Source organism: Arabidopsis thaliana (genome assembly GCF_000001735.4).
Source record: "Arabidopsis thaliana chromosome 1 sequence".
NCBI classification, from domain to species: Eukaryota; Viridiplantae; Streptophyta; class Magnoliopsida; order Brassicales; family Brassicaceae; genus Arabidopsis; species Arabidopsis thaliana.
Window position 1 is genome coordinate 9,319,544 of NC_003070.9, and position 18,722 is coordinate 9,338,265.

General features: G+C 32.9%; 5 protein-coding genes, 1 long non-coding RNA gene and 1 pseudogene across 9 annotated transcripts; 4 read left to right on the top strand and 3 right to left on the bottom strand.

Moving 5' to 3' along the window:
- Positions 1 to 99: 99 nt before the first annotated feature.
- Positions 100 to 1,969, bottom strand: AT1G26900 (Pentatricopeptide repeat (PPR) superfamily protein). The gene has a single exon (NM_102454.2). It carries the CDS (start codon positions 1,929 to 1,931, stop codon positions 213 to 215), a length of 1,719 nt encoding a protein of 572 aa, NP_174012.1. The 5' UTR covers positions 1,932 to 1,969; the 3' UTR covers positions 100 to 212.
- A 137-nt stretch (positions 1,970 to 2,106) lies between these two features.
- RPL10B (Ribosomal protein L16p/L10e family protein) lies at positions 2,107 to 3,485 on the top strand. Of its 2 annotated transcripts, NM_102455.3 has the most exons (3): positions 2,107 to 2,175; positions 2,529 to 3,030; positions 3,117 to 3,485. In NM_102455.3, the coding sequence occupies exons 1-3, from the start codon at positions 2,166 to 2,168 to the stop codon at positions 3,268 to 3,270; spliced, it is 666 nt and encodes a 221-aa protein (NP_174013.1). In that variant the 5' UTR covers positions 2,107 to 2,165; the 3' UTR covers positions 3,271 to 3,485. The 2 variants fall into 2 exon arrangements, with proteins under 2 accessions (NP_174013.1, NP_001322695.1); NM_001332734.1 differs by lacking the exon at positions 2,107 to 2,175 and having other exon boundaries at positions 2,422 to 3,030; positions 3,117 to 3,448.
- A 33-nt stretch (positions 3,486 to 3,518) lies between these two features.
- Positions 3,519 to 4,884, top strand: AT1G26911 (annotated as a pseudogene). The gene is made up of 4 exons: positions 3,519 to 3,698; positions 4,198 to 4,286; positions 4,370 to 4,488; positions 4,580 to 4,884.
- Positions 4,885 to 5,471: 587 nt separating this feature from the next.
- Positions 5,472 to 5,716, top strand: AT1G06037. The gene has a single exon (NR_139010.1). It is a non-coding gene; the product is annotated as an other RNA (long non-coding RNA).
- A 4,233-nt stretch (positions 5,717 to 9,949) lies between these two features.
- AT1G26920 (zinc finger CCHC domain protein) lies at positions 9,950 to 11,069 on the top strand. The gene has a single exon (NM_102456.3). The coding sequence runs from the start codon at positions 10,041 to 10,043 to the stop codon at positions 10,560 to 10,562; it is 522 nt and encodes a 173-aa protein (NP_564266.1). The 5' UTR covers positions 9,950 to 10,040; the 3' UTR covers positions 10,563 to 11,069.
- A 331-nt stretch (positions 11,070 to 11,400) lies between these two features.
- AT1G26921 (uncharacterized protein) lies at positions 11,401 to 11,658 on the bottom strand. Its single transcript, NM_001123889.2, has one exon. It carries the CDS (start codon positions 11,560 to 11,562, stop codon positions 11,413 to 11,415), a length of 150 nt encoding a protein of 49 aa, NP_001117361.1. The 5' UTR covers positions 11,563 to 11,658; the 3' UTR covers positions 11,401 to 11,412.
- A 4,855-nt stretch (positions 11,659 to 16,513) lies between these two features.
- On the bottom strand, positions 16,514 to 18,395 carry AT1G26930 (Galactose oxidase/kelch repeat superfamily protein). Of its 2 annotated transcripts, none has more exons than NM_102457.6 (2): positions 18,226 to 18,395; positions 16,514 to 18,042 (listed from the first exon to the last, which is right to left on the bottom strand). In NM_102457.6, the coding sequence occupies exon 2, from the start codon at positions 17,931 to 17,933 to the stop codon at positions 16,668 to 16,670; it is 1,266 nt and encodes a 421-aa protein (NP_174015.2). In that variant the 5' UTR covers positions 17,934 to 18,042; positions 18,226 to 18,395; the 3' UTR covers positions 16,514 to 16,667. The 2 variants fall into 2 exon arrangements, with proteins under 2 accessions (NP_174015.2, NP_001322846.1); NM_001332735.1 differs by lacking the exon at positions 18,226 to 18,395 and having other exon boundaries at positions 16,514 to 17,307; positions 17,464 to 18,216.
- Positions 18,396 to 18,722: the final 327 nt, after the last annotated feature.

An 18,722-nucleotide genomic window follows, 5' to 3' on the forward strand; every position in this document is an offset into this window, starting at 1 on the left:
GGAAAGAATGTTTAGAGCCCGTCAAATAGATTTTTCACAATCCATCAAAACTGTTTCATTAAGATCAATTGTCTCCTTTCTTTATACATAAGTTACTGTTTTAAAGCATAAAGAAAGAGTAAATACAGGGGTTTACCTTATTGAACAACATTTTGCTGATATAGTTTTCAACAAAAAGGTCAGAGGTGAATGAACGCCAGAGATTGTCTACTCTATTCTATTTCAATGGCGCTGTATCCAGCTTCTTTTCTCCCTTTATTCAACTCATTATCTAATGATTTTTCTGGGTTCCCTGCAACAGCGTGTGTCCCAGCTAGAAGAATTGCATCTGCCGGATGAGTCTCACCCATTTCAGCCAATCTCATCATCACACTTTCCCCCAAATCTGCATTCCCGTATACTCTACAAGCAGCTAGCAGAGCACGCCAAGCCGTTGAATCACTTGTGATCGGTAAGTTCCTTATTAACTCATACGCTTCCTCTAACTGCCCCGCTCGACCTAAAAGATCAACCACACAACCATAATGTTCAACTTTGGGCGTGAAGCTGTAAGCCTCAACCATCCTCTTAAAGCATCTGATTCCTTCCATTACCAACCCTCCATGGCTACAAGCATTCAGCACAACCAAGAAGGTAATCTCATTGGGTCTCACTTTGCAGTTCTCTTCCTCCATCTTATTGAATAGTGTTACTGCTTCTCTTGCTAGTCCATGAGCTCCATAACCCGAGATCATCGCGGTCCAGGACTTTACATCCTTATCCTTCATTCTATTGAAAATCTCAACAGCTTTTTCAAGCAATCCTACTTTTGCATACATATCAACGAGTGCAGTTCCAAGTATTGCATCCAAAGCTATTCTTTCCTCTTCCAATAGATCAGCAACAGTACGTCCTACGAATGCTGCTTCACTGTACGCACAGGAAGACAACAGCCCAACAAATGTAGATGAATTCGGTTTCATTTTTTCATACTTCATCTGCCTCAGTAGCCATACACACTCTTCAAGGAGACCCGTTTTGGCATATTGGTCTATCATACAGTTCCATGTAACAACATCCTTTCGAATGGCGCAATCAAAGATCCTGCGTGCTGAACTGATACCCCCAGTTTTGCCGTACATCCCTATCAAAGCTGTGATTAAATGCAAGTCTAAATCAAGGCCAATCTTGATGCATAACACATGAGCAGATTCTGCTCCAGACAAATCTCCTAGATCACTAATAGCCGAAAGAAAGCTAAGCAACGTACTGACATTAACGACCACCTCACTTTTTCTCATAATCCTAAACAAATCCAAAGCCAACGCTTTCTTAGAAACCTGAAGATACCCATTCATCAAAGTACTAAACGTAACAGCATCAACACTCTGCGGCATTTCGTCGAACACTTTCCGAGCATCACTAATCTTTCCACAAACACAGTAAAAATGTATAAGAGCATTCCTCAAATCAGTAAAAACCATAAACCCAGATCTCAAAGCAATCCCATGCAATCCCTCACCAATTGAAACACACAATTCACGAGAACATGATTTAAGAGTCGTGATAAACGAGAATCGGTCCAAGGTCAAACCTTTAGCTCTCAATTGGTTGAAAACAGAAAATGCTCGCTCCGGCTCATCGCTAATCGAGTAACCTCTGATCATAGTGTTGAACATAAAGAGATTAGTGTTGGAGACATGCTCGAAGATCGACGAAGCGTATCGAATGTCAAGTACAGAGGAAAAAGCAAGAAGCTTGCTCACTGCGAAATCGTCCTTGTCGAGTCCCGTTTTCACCATGTAACCATGAATTCGAGAAACTTCGACGGTGTCTCTGCAAGACCTTAGATCGTTGATAAGTTTCTGACATTGTGGAGACAACAACGATTCAAGATTCCTACGACGGAACACGAAATTGCGCCTGAGCCGTGACGTAATCGCCAATGTCATCAGAAAGAAAAAAAAGTCGCCGGAATAAACACGGATTTGTTTTTTAAGCTTAAAATATCAAATTGGGCTTTAGTTCCTTAATGGGCCTTATTTTGGTCCAAATCCAGTTACGTGGCAAAGAGAATTAGGGCTCTTTGTTCTTCTTATTTAAAAAAGTTACGCCTTTCTTCTTCTTCTTCTTCTTCTTCTTCTTCTTCTTCTTCATTTCTAGGATTCGAAACAACAATCAACGCGATGGGACGAAGTAAGCAGATTGCTAAATAATCTATTTCTCTGAATGTAATCGATCTTCTATGGATAGATAGATTCGTTCTCTGCATATCGTATTTGCTAGGGTCTCTGTTTTTCGATCTCATTGGAGACGAGTTTTGTCGCCGGAATCGTAAATTAGACTTGCTTAAGCTCGGAATTTACATGTGGATTAGGTTCGTTTTGTTAGGTTCAGTGTCAAAAATGGATTTTTCTAATCACTCAAGTCGCATTATTAGATTTGCTTAAGCTCGGAATTTTACATTTGGATTAGGCTTTTGTTTGAATTGCGTATCAGAAAGGATTCAACTTGTTATTGAAAATGTATAAATGTATTCAAATGTGTAGGACCTGCGAGATGTTACCGTCAAATTAAGGGAAAGCCATACCCTAAATCAAGATACTGTCGTGGTGTTCCCGATCCTAAGATCAGGATTTACGATGTTGGTATGAAGAGGAAAGGAGTTGATGAGTTCCCTTACTGTGTTCATTTGGTTTCATGGGAGAAAGAGAATGTTTCAAGTGAAGCTCTTGAAGCTGCTCGTATTGCTTGTAACAAGTACATGGTGAAGTCTGCCGGGAAAGATGCGTTTCATCTCCGTATTAGAGTTCATCCTTTCCATGTTCTTAGGATCAATAAGATGCTTTCTTGTGCTGGAGCTGATAGACTTCAGACTGGTATGAGAGGTGCTTTTGGCAAAGCTCTTGGTACTTGTGCTAGAGTTGCTATTGGACAGGTTCTTTTGTCTGTGAGGTGCAAAGATGCTCATGGTCATCATGCTCAGGAGGCTCTTCGTCGTGCTAAGTTTAAGTTCCCTGGTCGTCAAAAGATCATTGTTAGCAGGAAATGGTATGATTTGTGTTTGCTTTTTTATGTTACTTTCTTTTTGTTTTGCAAAAGGCTTCTTGTTGATGTTTGAAGTTGGAATATTATAGGGGGTTCACCAAGTTTAACCGTGCTGATTACACAAAGCTAAGGCAAGAGAAGAGGATTGTCCCTGATGGTGTAAATGCCAAGTTCCTATCTTGCCATGGTCCGTTGGCTAACCGTCAGCCCGGAAGTGCGTTCTTGTCAGCTGGTGCACAGTGATGCAGATGACTTGTCGATGTGGAGTTGATATCCTAGTTTTGGCAGATACTCAGTTTTTATTTTTTTGTTGGTAGTGACAGTTACAAACAATTCTCTTGCGGTTCTGTTGTTCATGGATAAGTTTTATGAAAGACTTGTTTTGTTATCTTTCATTTATGCAAATTTGGAAATGAGCTTAATCATTGTTGTCATTTGTGTTCTAGCACCACTTGAGCTCACACCTTGAAACCCGGCATTACCCATTGGTTCTTATAGTTTACTTCAGTGTTAACAATATCGATTATGACTACTATTACGTAAACCTGCGTACGGTCCAAGTTCAGGCCCATAAACTTAAGGACTGTTTCTGTAAGATTCAGCTATTCCCCATTGACACATGAATCTAAAGCATCGTTGCTGGTGAATCCCTAGCTTCAAGATGAGTACAGGTGCGTCACTTTGCTCTTCCATTTCTGTTTATCTATCGATTAGTCTCCTACTTATCTAAGATTATGAGGGATCTATTCTGGTTTTATTTTCTGCTATTGAATTTTTTCGATATCTTGAGAATTTATGTGTTTGTGATGCGTTTGTGTAAAATCCTCTGTTGCCTCATCAAAAACCCTATATAGAAAATTCAGTGTTCCCACAACTGTTCTTCCCTATCCATTATTTATTTAAATGTACTTCAACTTAGATTGTTAAAGAAATTCTTTGCACATAATGCAACTCCAATCATTCTCTTGCAAATACTTAGATATAACTTAGTTAAGCGGTGTTAATTATTGATGGTTAGACTGTAAGATTGATTTTGGTATTAAAACCGGTCACTGAAATCTTTGTCGCCGACTCATAGTGTTTACTTTGCTTATGGCAAGGAAACAAAGCATTGGTGTTACTTAGTTGTCACACAGATTATCATTGGCGTTTGTTGATTCTTGTGGTTAGGTGGAGTGTTTGGAGGGAACAGAGGATTGAGACCAATACCACCAGAAAAGGGTATTTTACCTTTGGATCATTTGCATCAATGTGACACGGTATTGTTTCATCCTTCCTTCTCTCCAACCTAAGCCTATCTCATGGAAATGTTTTCATGCGAGTGTTGTGTCTTTTTTTGTAGGAGAAGAAAGGTTATCTTAACTGTCTCAAGTCTACTGGTCATAAGTCTGAGCAATGTAGGCATCTTTCAAAGACGTATCTCGAGTGTCGGATGGCTAAGTCAGTCCTTATAAGCCTCCTGTAATGCTTTTAGTTATATTTTGGTTTCTGGATTCAGAATAATATCGCGAACTAGTGACTTTGGATTGATGTGGTTCTGTTTATCATGCAGGAATTTGATGGCAAAGCAAGATATGTCTGAGCTGGGATTCAGTGGTGAATTACTGAACTGGATTCTACTGTGGAGAAAGAAAGATGAAAGTTTGCGATTATATATTGTGCTGATCGATTTTGTGGAACACTTACATATTGAAATTTGAAGACTATATATTTATAACTCCAAGATTTTATTGAGATTAGAAAAGTTAGTAATGTTTGTGTGTACACTATACACAAGAGAAACTTGAAATTATCACACTCCATTCTCCACATTTGGTTCATTTCTGTTAATCCAATCTATTCAAATGTTTTAGAGAGTCTGAGATTCCATTTATGAGGTCTCAGACTTTTTCTGTTTTTTTGTTGGTATTAAAGTAGACAAAATAAACTATTTTCCAGCAAATCTCTTTGAAAATAATGTAATTCAAAATTAATATCATTCTAATGACGTATTTAGCAAGCTAAAAAGTGGAGACAAAGAGAATGGAATTGCAAGAGAATGGCCTATCAAAATATCGAGATTGTATCATTCTAATGATTGTTGTTACTATTTTGGAATTGCAAGAGAATGGCCTATCAAAATATCTTTGCAAATTTGTTATCTCCACCTTTCTAAACTAGCTTAAAATTGCCCTCATCTACATCAATTTTGTGAAAAAGCTATGTTCGAGTCTACTTTTTCGTCTCATAATATGATTTTTTTTATATAGACATTATTATCAGGCGACAAGTTATCTTTGAAAATCTATGGTATTCATACATCGACAAGATTTCATATCAGGTCTTTGTTGTTCATCAGATGTAAGAAAACAAAAAACAATTTGAAAAATCATAGACTACATTGATATGGAGAGTCCATGCATTTAAATTTGTGCCTAACTGAGCAATGGCCAATTAAAAGCCACTTGGTCATAAGTTGGCCACCGCACCAATATGTGACCATTTAGGCACAAACTTGAATGTGGATGGTCACAAATTAAACATTTTCAAAACATTATGGCCACAACGTGACATTTTGATGGCCACGGTTTTGCATGTCACGGTAGTGGCTAAATTGTAATATTCTTGTAGCGAGTAGAACTAAAAGATTATAATTTAGGCAGATGAATGAAGCGGACATGGCATGATGCCTCTGGTTGTCATTTTGCTTTTTATTCAAATAACCCCGAAAAGAAAAAAAGAAAATAGTTGTTAGCGTACTTTGTGATGTTTAATTAGGCCCAACTCTAATCAATCAAACATAATCACGCTGTCTTAATCATGACTGTTATCATCCCACTAGATCTTCTTTTATACACAACAATGTCGGGGAAAATTTTTCTATAATTGTTCGTGATCAGTATAAACAACAAAATTAATGACATTATTTACTTTACTCACTTTACGATATTATTTCGTGGTTACCAAATATCTGATTCGAAATTGAAAATTTTCTATGAGAATGCTAATACTTCTTATACTAAGTTACTATATCTTAGTATTTGAACATTATATCAAGAATAAGTTTTGCTTTGTTTCTATTTTTCAATAAGTTTGGATTCGTTGTATATGATTTGAAGATGCCATGTAAATTTTGTAGCTGCCAATATTACATACTGATCTTCGACTTTTTATTTGTTAACCAAACTGAATATATATTTATATTATTATTTTTGTTTTTAGGACAAAACTAAACTGAATAAATTAAAAAACGATGTTGCCTAGATTCTAAACTTGTCGACGCAACCATTATTAACATGATATATGAATTAGTAAACATAAGTATTTATTAGATCTCCTCAAGGGATATGACTAACTTAATGAATTATCAATGTCACGAACAGGTGGAACATCGCATAAGTGGACCGACCACTTCAATAATTTAGATCGACGGTGGCACTATAATATTGCGATGGTATATGATTTGATAATGGCGTATCATGACCATTCAACCACTATGCACATGCCACCTCCTACCATGGTAGACCAACGAATGGCCCAAGCATTCTGGATATTTTAATATCGAAAGCATTGGGTTCCAGTTAGCTATTCGTATTTTAGATTTGTTAGTATTATTCTATTATAACATGTCATCTTTTAGTACAATTATAAAGATGTGGTGACATAAAATAACGAAAATGCGGTACTTGTTTATACTACGATTTTCATTTTATTTAAAGCTTATTATGTTTCTATTCTATATGGTTTTTAGTTTTTACTTTCTGATTCCAATAAATGATTCTTTCGTTAATTCTGCACTGTTTGTTTCATATGTTCCATTCGTTCGTTTTAACCACCTTGAAAGTTTGAATACACTTGCTTTTGTTCATTCTATTTATTCACACCAATTATTTCAAGTCCCACTATGTATATAAAAACTACATGCATAGCCCATTAACAAATAAATAAAGTGTATCGGCTGCTGAAATTGAGAAAGTGAGAGGTACGTATGTATACAAAACCGGTGTACGGTGACCATGTGCATACGTACATGCATGTGTCTACGTTCTTGAAATTATAATGTATTGTAGCAGAAAATTATATATAATTTTTTAAAAATGTATTGCAGCTGAATTAATTCTATGATAATTTTCTGATATATATATATATATATATATATATATATATATATGTTGTAAACTTTTATTGTAACAATAATGCTTTTGATGTTTAACTTCTCCGATGGTCTATTTTTTTTATGTCTTTACATATCATGATTTTTCTTTTTCATGTATCCCATTCATCGACCTTTTTTCTTAACTCCAACTAGGAAAGGCAAGGTAATTCCTGGTTGTGACTAGGCTAATATAGCTCATTTCAACATTTTTCATGACTGATTTCTAGATTTTGTTAATTAAAATGTGTAAACGATAAAAATGAGTAGGGAGATATTTTTTATAATTTAAATTTAATAGAATTAGATGAAATCTTGAAAATTTACCAACAACTAAAATATTCTACCAACTTAAGATAGTAATAAATTAAAAACTCCACGTTTTATACATATGAATATGATGGACCTTATAACCATTAATTAAAAGTAGATAGATATTTAGGATAAGAGGATATGGATGGACCTGAAAGGCTTTCAAAAATCATTCACTCCGTCCCAAGTCCCAACCAGCTATTCGTTGGACCAGCACCACGAACTCCTCTTAAATAGTGACGTTTACATATACAATTTTATATTTCAATTTTGTTATATATCACTTAGACAAGTAAAAAGCCTTAGTAGAAAGGAAACCTAAAGAGAGGACTTCACGCAATCTAGTTGTCGATTCAACTAATCTTAATTTTGACGTAGCTCGAAAGAGTCGAAGGTGACTTGGGATGAAAAAAGACGTAACCCATTTCAAATGTTCTAGTTTTATAGTATATATATATATAAAATTTAAAATCAATTACTAATAAGGGACTTATTTGAGGGATGTTTATAAATTTTGTCATTTGGCCAAAACAAATTCAAAAATACTATTTTCTTATAAATAAAAAAAAAATTAAACATGATGATTGGGTTTATTAGGTTCAAGTTTTTTTAGGGTAATAGTTTTCGTTATGAAATATGTATTTTATATTAAAAAATAATCTGAAATCTATAGTTTTTACAAGTGACAAAATGGCAAATTTGTAACAATACCGTTTAGACAATAATCTCAAAATTTAAAAGCATTAGATTTTTTTTTTAAGTTAGTATCTCTGTTCCTCATTTTGTGACTGCAGTAACATATATAATTTAACTGGGTGAAAGATCATTATTGAAAAAAATGGCAAGCAGGCCAATAAAGTAAACTTAAAAAAACGGAAAAATGAAAAGTAAAGATTTGAAGAAGTGCTTCGAAAGAAAGAGAACAAAAACCCACTTGCGTAACCCTACCTCGAACCATGTATGTGTTCATCTTTTTTTTTAGTTAAAAAAAAAAACGAATTTTAAGTCCATAATTTCTTCAGAGTAATTAATTGGTTATATTGGCTATAACCATCTGTCTTTTTTCCAATTTGTATTATATCTCCTCGTAACCGTCTTTTGCCTGTAGTTACGTTCTTTTGTTTTGTACTTGTATTATATCTCCTCATAACCGCATAATTTGTCAGAAAATATTTGACTGGTATGGTAAGCATCCGATTCAAAAAATAATCAAAACGTCTGCTTCAAAAAAAAAAGATCATGTAAACAAATAATTGAAACCGTCGCGACTACAAGAAATAAAATGTTTCATAACTATTCGTACCATTTCATTAAATTCTTTTTCAAGAGGTAGTACGTAAATTCTTTTAAACAAGTAATAGTGTTGCCTTTTTATACAAAACGTTAATTGGCATTGGGTCCCTCGAATTACATAGACGAGAGGAAAACTACACCTTAAAGCATGATAAACACACGTATGAATTCAACCAACTGGAAATTTGTTTTCAAAAACTTATTAAGGTAATGAACTTATAAATTTGGATGTTCTTCGAATTCTGTGTGTGTAAGTGTGTAACAACTAAAATAGTCCCACCAAAAAATAGGTGAACAATGTTCACATATGTAATTAACTAATGAAAAATAGTGAAGAGGTTGCGACTTGTGAGTTGTGATTAGTTTAATGTATGGTCAAGTGAACAATGAGAACCCGTCTCTTTCCATGTGCAATCCATAGACGTAAAATGACAGTCGTCCGATTTTCCCTCGTAATCTACAAGCTCGTTCTTGAAGGCAAATCCTACGGCGGATACAACACAAAAATATTGCCAAATCTCAATGACACCAACAACTTGTTTTCTTTATCTTTTGTCTCTCCCTCTGACAATATTTAAAAATAAATAAAGATGAAAAAATGTGAGCATCCTTAAAAGTTTAACCTCATTGATTCGAGGCGAAACAAAGAAAACTCATTTTCTTTTAAAAACGCAACATTTTTAAAAAATAGGTGCTCCCTTTGAAGTCCACTCAATATCCCTTTTTAGAATCTAGATATTTTTTGGACACTCAATCGATATTCCGAAACTTATGTGTATTTATTATTTAATTTTCTTTGTTTTTGAAATATTGATAAATTTATTGTATATTTTTCATATTAGATACAAATTTATCTGTAAATAAATCATCGCCATAAATTTTAAAGATTTGCCTGGCATCATGCGTTATGTGACAACTAACAACCAACAAAGGTTACATGCCGTAGGATCCATTCTTTTACTCTGCCTATATCAGAAATTTTAAATTATTGACCAAATATTTTAGATTTCTTTCCGTGTAATGCGATAATTTGAATAAAGCATTCACATGTTTCTTCCTCCTGACATGCACGAAGCAATTTAAAATAATACTAAATCACATTATTATTTTAATACTATACAATATAAATAGCTATTTTGACCAAATAATCTCTCTATATAATATATATATATATATATATATACATTTCACTCTCTATGACTCTATCTCGCTTATCACCCTCACAATTTCTCTCTCTAACGTTTCTAAAACATCCTCTCTCTCTCTCTCTCATAACATGGCTGAAACATCTGATGTATCGCCATTGAAGCGTTACAGAGAACAAGAAACCCTAGTCGAGGAAGAAACGAACAAACGACAAAAGCCAACTTCGTCATCATCCTCTGCCTCTTACAACCAAATTCTCTGTCTTCTCAACGATTCAGACGAACAAAACCAACACAACAATGACCTAACTTCCTTCATAAACGCTCTTCAGCAAGAAATATCATCGGATGACCAATACGCCGTCGTTTCAGAAACCTCCAACGTCGAAGACTCGTTTTCTTCATGTGTTTCCTCAAAGGAAGAAGAAGTGGAAGATGACAGCAAGGAGAAAGTGATGCAGCATCTTTTGGAAGCTTCCGATGACGAACTTGGGATCCCTAACACAGATTTTGGCGAGAGTAATTATGAAAAGGCTAATGACGGTTACGTTTATGGAGATAGTTTGTTAGATGGGTTTGGTGATGCGTTTTGGGAGCTTGAAGACGAAGCTGCTAATTATTACACGTTGCTGCAGTCTGAGCTGTTCATGTAGAAATTATCCTAATGGTTGGGAAATAACTTCTTTTAAAACGTAAATCTGGAAGAATAGGCCAATAACAAAACAAAACATAAAAGATTGTGTCTTTTTTTTTTAGTATGGAAGTTCATTTCATTTTTTTAAGGCACATTTCTTTTGTTTTTGTGGAGCTTACAAAAGATCATTTTAATTGATTGAGTAATTTGTAGCAAGGCACTGATATTATTTTTAATCTACTCTACGTTTTTGCCTCTTCCGGTTATTGATGCGTATAATAATAATAAAAACAATCATGGGTTTTCGTTATCAAAATATACATCTTGTGAATAAGAAAAAGTGATGTATTCGTGAAAGTAATGTATATTAACGTAACTTAAGCAAGGAATAAAGTTGATTGAGTCAGAATCGTTTCTTGTGAAAATTAAACAAAGCGAAATAAAGAGGTTTCACGCTCGCTGCCCACGCCCAGTGCCCACACTCCAACGTTTATGTTTGCCTTACGATTACGTATACGTTTTACATGTTATAATGAAATCATAACGTCTAATCTTATAGTCAAATTGTATTTGTATCTAGATTTTGCATTATATTTTCTTATAATTTTTTTTTATGTAGACCCAAAATTTTGAAAGCAAAAGATTGTGTTTAGAACAATCTAGGTTTTACACCATCAATTTGAAGCTTTTCAAAAAAAAAAAAAAAAAAATGTCGCTGTTCACGTTCTATTTAATTCTATAACATCAAATCCTATGACTGATTACTATATTTGTTTTTTTTTTAAAACAATTATCAGCTGGTTAAGAACTTTGAGGATATTGTATAGGGATTATTGTTCAGATTGCCATTTTTTGGCCAAATCTTTTGTTTATGCCATTTTTGATATGGGCTTTTGGATTTGCCATTTTAGGCCTAATGCAATTACGTTTTTGTCCTTGTCTTCAACCTTTGTCTTCCATTTCGTTTTTGCTTGTTGCCGGACCACAATTATTTGCCGACCACCACCGTCGGGCTTCATCCACGCATCTACTTCAACTCTATCACCACCTTCAGTTTTAGTTCTATTAACATCATCACTTTTGTCTCCGATTCATGAAACGTCATCACCATAAACACCATTTCATTCAATGATTTTGAATGAAAAAACATTAAACCCTAAGGGGATAATGTCTAGTAAACCCAAGGGCTTCAACTATAAACATTGAATTAATAAACCCAAGAGCTTTAATTATAAACACTGAATTAATCAAACCTTCTAAATTATCTTCAAATCGAAACCAAATTTGAAAATTATAATCATATATTCATGAAATCTTTGAGTTTTTTAATTTCTCCTGACAAATCGAAACTCAAAGATAAAGAGATTAGTTTCAAAGCTTTCGTCCTTTGGTGTTGCTTAAACTGGAGTTGTCATGAGATCTCGTCATGAAAAACCAGATCGAGAAATTAACTTTGTGGAAGAACAATTCTGAATTTTTTTTTGCAACAAAACAAGGGTAAAATTGTCTTTTCCGATGAAATAAAAATGGCTAACTCACAAACTGTTTAAAAAATGGCAAATTCAACAAATGCCATGTGAAAAAATGGCTTTCTTGTAATTGATTCTATTGTATAACATATAAAAAACAATTAATAAAATTTAATCGATTACGTATCAAAATGAAATGTCTAACTCCAAGCCTGTTTGACAACGTCTACCTTAGCTGCAACTACTTAATACAAAAATTGAACCCACCTTTCTGATATTTCATATTCTAATGTAACATATAACAACTAACAACAATTTTTTAAAAAAATTGTAAATCTTTTTTCAAGATACAAAAATAGCACAACGAATTTTTTTTATAACAATAGCATAAAAAAAGGTAAGGATTTTAAACGTTTGAAAAGGGTCTTATCATTTATGAAAAGTCTTAAAATGTTCAAAAATCTCTCATAATTAATTTTAGTGGTTTTGATTTTTTTTTTTCTTTTGTAAATCTCTTTTTTGAAACAAACTAAAAGGATTATCTTTAAAAGTCCTCAAAAATGTTATTTATTTTTTATAAGAAAATAATGTATTTTAACTATTAATTGGTGTAACTCTCAAAATCACATATTAGGTCATGAATATTAATTATTAGTGGGACATAAATATTTTGACGGTAGCTGGATACATCAACTGAACTCTACTTTTTTAAAAGCATTTGTCCTTTGATATTTTTTGCGACAAAAGATATATCTTATATTTTTGGGAAATATAATTATAAAATATAGGATATTGGAAAATAAAGGTTAAGTTAATGTAACAGAAACCGAATACTAAATGGGTTTCGGTACGTCAAATTAAATCGACCAAGTAATCATGCATTTGCATTATTAACAAAACTTTGCCCAACAATAATGACGATGTTCGAGTGAGTGGACCAGCCAAACAATGTGTTGGTTATGCAAATAATTTCAATCTTATGTGACTATCGAATTATTTGCACAAAAAGTATAATCTATATATAATTATACTTTAGTCGAATCTCATAAAATCATTAAATTGGAAGATACATCCTAGCTAATATTTTAAAAAACGTTAAGCAGTAAGCAGATGGAGATCTAAATACCTAACACCTAAAACGCCTAATTAGGACTTAGATAATTTAGACGTTTTAGGTATTTATAATATAACATATTAAATAAAAATATATTAAATATGTTAGAAATATAATATTATAAATAAAAGTATATAAAATTATTTATTAAAAGCTAAAATGTGAAATCTTAAACAAAAATTAAACAAAATTATTTGTTTAATTCATGTCAAACAATATACATATGGAGTTATAACTTATCGCTTAAGTTTATATCGTTAAAAATTAAAATAATACATTATAACAAAACTTATGCAATTTTAGACGGTCATTTAGACGTCAACTAAACGCCTAACGTCTAGACCGATTTTTAGAATACTCCCGGGTGCTTCATATATATTCTTTCCATAGCTAATATTAATATGTTTCAAAGGACTAATGTTATATTATAAACGAGTTATCCATTATTTAAACATCTATATACTAACTTGTTAAACAAAATAATTATTTGAATTGAGTGTTTCAGTTTAGCGAGCTACAAACATTTGTCATGCATCATTTACTATCTTTATTTTAGACACAACATTTATGTGGGCTTTAACTTTTCATTTACAATTTTATGTTAACCATATTTTTGTTTATACCCTACTTTAAATCAATTTATCCCATTTTAGTGAGGAGTCGTTCCATTTTATCCCTTCTTTTTTTTTACTATAGTCGTGACTATAGACAGCTGTAGTTGTAACCACCTGCGAAAAATGCACTTGTCAATTATTAACCAGATTATGGTTACAAGTTACAACAACTTTAGTAATCAGCTACTATGAGAAATTAAAAATAAACAACTAGAAATTGACATGGACAATAAATAGGTTGGAAGTTCCAATTAAAATGGCCTTGTTTACACATTTCCGAGTATTGTCAAAAACCCAGTTTTGGAGTAGGGAAAACTACACAAAGATCAAAGGTCTCTTTGCCAAAAAAAAAAAATCAAAGGTCTAAAAAAAGATAAGTATCAATATAAAAATAGATTCCCGAATCTGTTGTCATTTCAAATTGAGAACCCGTAAATAGAAAATATCCAAAATGGAAGGTGCAAACATAAAGTTGAAAAATAATTAATTGTAAATGGGAATATTTAGGCAAATGAGAAATGCCCACACAAAAAAAATTTGCGAATTTCACTTTAAATGAGCTATGCAAGAAGAATGAACCAACTGAATCTGCTTTATGAGAGAATAACATATATACATATTGGTCGTATTATATGATATGTTCATATAAATGTTTTTGGATACTTCCCTGTTGTTCATCTATGAATAATTGTTCTAGTGTGAATAATTCTACTTTGCGTGCAATTTGTACAAAACACAGAATTATTTGAAATAATTGTTCTTTCATAAAGCCAATATACCGACATATTGCGAGAATATGGCTTCGAAGCACGGTTGTGTAATCTCAAGAACAATAGTAGACAATATGATTCTTGTTCTTGTAAAAGTTGATTTTGTATACAAATAATGTCCAACTTAAATAATTTATTTGTTTCTACTTTCGAATTTCGAAATGGTATTTTACTTTAGAGTAGTGTGGTCAGAAACAATAAGCAAATCAATTTTCTTTTAACCAAACAAGAAAAATAAATATATCAAATCAATATTCTTTGTTATTTACTTTTATAATTTGATGTTGCATTAGTGGAAGAAACATTAGCGAATCAACAAAAGTAATCTCATTTTAAGATTTTACAGTTGTATACTTTTGTATTAGACGACAAAATAACAATGTTATTAAATGAGAAAATGTCTAAATGGGCTACTAGCCTAAGCCTCCACCAACACTAAACTTGCTTTACTTTTTTATGCCTCAATCATGGGCTCTATTTTTTCCACTGCACCAAAAGAAAATATGAAGTGGTCAAATAAAAAAACTGTAATTGTATCGAACCAAAGTTCTTCTACTCGAATATGATCCTCCTGCAAAAACATCTATATTTCTCATAAGGTCGAAAGATGATATATTGATATTTTAAAAAGATATATTCATCATATTTTTTTACATTGGTACTTTAGCATAATCAAATAGTTGATGATTCGACTCGAATAAATATGCTTTTAGGGTTGATGCAGCTGCTACTGAACGTGAATAAATTCTTCACAGACTTTGGACTTAAAGTACTCGATTGAATCAATAACTTTCATGTTTTCTTTCTTTTTCTAATTATTTTATTAATAAATGGGTTATCAATGAAAGTACAAAACGACAAAAAAAACACTAGCAAATTTTTAGTGGTCTACTCTGTTTCTACAAATTAAGATGTGATAACACACAGTTTCAAATTTCTAACACTTTAAACCACTTTTAAGTATAATTGGCATACAAAAAAACTCGAAGAGAATGGAATCATTAGAGGAAGAGAAAGAGCTAATGTAACAAAATAGAAAGAAGAAACATCCATTGAATTGTAAGATCAAAAGATAGGATTCGTTAGGAAACATGAAACTACACTATTACAATAAGTAACATGAAAAAAACAATCTCTTGGATTTTTTTTAAAATTGATAAACTAATAATAAGCATGTGTTTTATACCCTTATTAAAGACGGCTAAATCCAACTTCTTCTCTCTCGTAAATTTCTCTATGCAAACAATGGGCTTTTACGGTTTTATTCTGCTTCTTCAACAGTTCATTACAATGATGTTATACACGAAATTGACCGTTGTTTTTTGCCTAGTAAATGACATTCCGGTGTTGGATCACTTGGTACCCATGGGTTAAGCTCAATGAATCCCTCACATGAAGCCTTTGGTCCACCAATTACTATAACCTGATTCCCACAAGTTCTAAACGCTAAACCTAAACCGTTCATCGAACCCGCTTGCTAAGACAAGTTCCCAACTTTACTCCAAACCCGTTTTTCTTTATAAACCTTCTAACCGCTATACAATTATTACAATTTCAGAATACATAAATTTAAATTATGTAATATCCAGCGATAATTATAAGTATATATCATATATTTTCAAAAACATCAAAATTAATTAAAAAGATTACTAGATTATTTTTGAGAACAACTATTACAATTATTGAAAAGTATAAACAAAAACAAAAAAAAAACTATATTGAAAAAAACAATCATGTAAATATTAGCAAAACATATGTTAAAACTTAAAAAAAGAAATAAGAATTACATATAAAATCTATATATATATATATATAATATAATTAATTGGATACTCATAAATTATAACTTAAATGACGTGTGAATTTGTTTGTTTCTAAAACTTCAATTTTTATAGCAAACACTTTGATAAATAGAACGTTCTTTATATTAATATATTTTTTGTTTTAGAATTACTAATTTGAATAATTTCCTTACAATATTAGTTATCAATTGTATTTCGTTAACTATGAAGTATATGTTTTTTAAGAAAAATGATTATATTCTTACAAGTTATAATAATATATTTACAAAATTCGTAATTAATTGTATAATTTTTTTGTCAGAGAAATATATATTTATTTTCTAAAATCACTCTTTTGCAGTTTTATTTCACTTATTCAACAACTCATCACGGCGCAATTATACACGAAATTAACCGACTGTTTCTTGCCTAGTAAATGCCATTCCGGTGTTGTAACACTTGGTACCCATGAGTTAAGCTCAATGAATCCTTCACCTGGAGCCTTTGGTCCACCAATCACTATAATCCGATCCCCACAAGCTCTAAAAGCTAAACCCCAACCGTTCATCGAACCCGCTTGCTCAGGCAAGTTCCCAACTTTATTCCAAACACGTTTCTCTTTATCATACCTTCTAACCGCCATACCAGCATGATCAGCTGCATAAAGCTGGTCATTCACAACCGCTACAAGCGGTGGAGCCATCGCAGCTGCAGACATTCCGTTCCCCTGGTTAGACCGCGGTGGTGACATCTCAGGGATCTCTGTCCATTTCCTAGTCTTCAAATCAAACTCTTCCCCACAAGTCAAAACCTTTGGCTCATTCTCTTCCCCAACACCAATCCCACCAATGACATAAAACTTCCCATCCATAAACACACCGGAACACATTTTCCTCCTCTTGTTCATCCCGGGTAACACCAACCAAGTCTGATCCTCGTAGTTATACAACTCCGCAGTATCAAGAATCCTACCGCTCGAATCGCAACCACCCGCTAAAACCGCAATCTCTCCGTAACTAGCAGAGCCAAACAAACATCTAGGCATGTTCATACTCTTCGCAGTAGACCAAGAGTTAGTCAAAAGACTGTATCTATAGATTACGTAAGAACTCACTTCCCAACCAAACACAAGCAAATCAGTTCCTACAGCCAAAGACTCTTTATCTGCATACCTGAAACACTCGTTCTGTGGCATACTCGGCAAATGCATCCACCGTTTCGATCTTGGATCAAAAGCTTCCCATTCATTGAGATGGCACGAGAAATAAACCCAATGCTCAAGCGTCCCTTGTAGTCTCCTGAGTCTATAAATCTCTCCACTTCGAATCAAAGAACGTAAGCTACGATTCACAGAAGCAATGGAGCAGTAATCAGCTCTAGAGCAACGAATCAAACAGCTTAACGAATCATCTCTGTTCATCCCTGGGATAAGTGTTCCTGAATCTGAAGAAGATCCATTGTCTTCTCCTTCACTTGAATCAGTAGTAAGCTTGTACATCTTCTTGAAGTGAAGATCAGACTCATCGTTGTTGAGAAAAGATCGTTTCCCAGAAACCAAAAAGCTCCATTTCGTTTCTTTATGGCTTGGCATGGTGAAAAGTGTTGAAACTAGACAAGAATCACGAGGACGACCTTCGAACATCTTCTCAAAATGGGCAATGAATCAAAAGCAAGAACCTTTGTTCTGTCTTCAGATAGGATCCAAGCTTTTAACCCAGACGAAGCTTAAAATCGATCCCATTTGCTGAAATCTGAAACAAGAAAAGTCAAAATCTTTTAACTTTCTTGCAACTACAATATAAGAACAAGAAAAAAAGAATGAGAATTGTAATTGAAGAAGAAGAAGTTTTAATATTTGTATATATTTGAGAGATTAATTAAACTAATTTTCTCTCTGTGTTTTTCTTTACATTTGTCTATCTCTCATATTATACCTTAAGGTTTAAGCTCCTTTGCAAATCAGAAGAAGCAAATGGACTTTGTAGACAAAACTAATCTCAGTGTTGTGTTCTTTTTTTTTTAATTAATTAATTTCTTATGTGTTTTATTCTTGTACTGTGTTTTACTGTTTTAGGCAAAAGCTAAAGAATAATTAATTAAAAATAAAGAGAGATTAGTGAAAGTGAAAAAGCATAAGAGACGTTTCAAGTTCTTTGCTTCAGACTAAACACGAGCGTGTAATCCGATACCTTGAATCTAACCATTCTATTGCTTCAATCCTACAATATTGATTTTAAGTACAATTTTCATCATACATTTTTTTTTAATACATTATCATCAAAAATAGTTTATAAATTGAGATTGTACTCTTTTCTTTCTTGGGACATGTTGGTGCCTGGAATGTGGATGATTTTTTGAAAATTTAATTGCTGTAAAAAAAAGGATTAAAATTGGATAAGGACGAATAAAGTGTAATTTTATCCAATGGTTG

What these genes read in the sequence shown, in the direction of transcription:
- AT1G26900 (NM_102454.2), bottom strand. Translation starts at nt 1,931, where the DNA reads ATGACATTGGCGATTACGTCACGGCTCAGGCGCAATTTCGTGTTCCGT.
- RPL10B (NM_102455.3), top strand. An exon ending in ATCATTGTTAGCAGGAAATG is followed by an intron (nt 3,031 to 3,116) that starts GTATGATTTGTG and finishes GGAATATTATAG; the next exon opens with GGGGTTCACCAAGTTTAACC.
- AT1G26921 (NM_001123889.2), bottom strand. Translation starts at nt 11,562, where the DNA reads ATGAAGCCCGACGGTGGTGGTCGGCAAATAATTGTGGTCCGGCAACAA.
- AT1G26920 (NM_102456.3), top strand. Translation starts at nt 10,041, where the DNA reads ATGGCTGAAACATCTGATGTATCGCCATTGAAGCGTTACAGAGAACAA.
- AT1G26930 (NM_102457.6), bottom strand. Translation starts at nt 17,933, where the DNA reads ATGTTCGAAGGTCGTCCTCGTGATTCTTGTCTAGTTTCAACACTTTTC.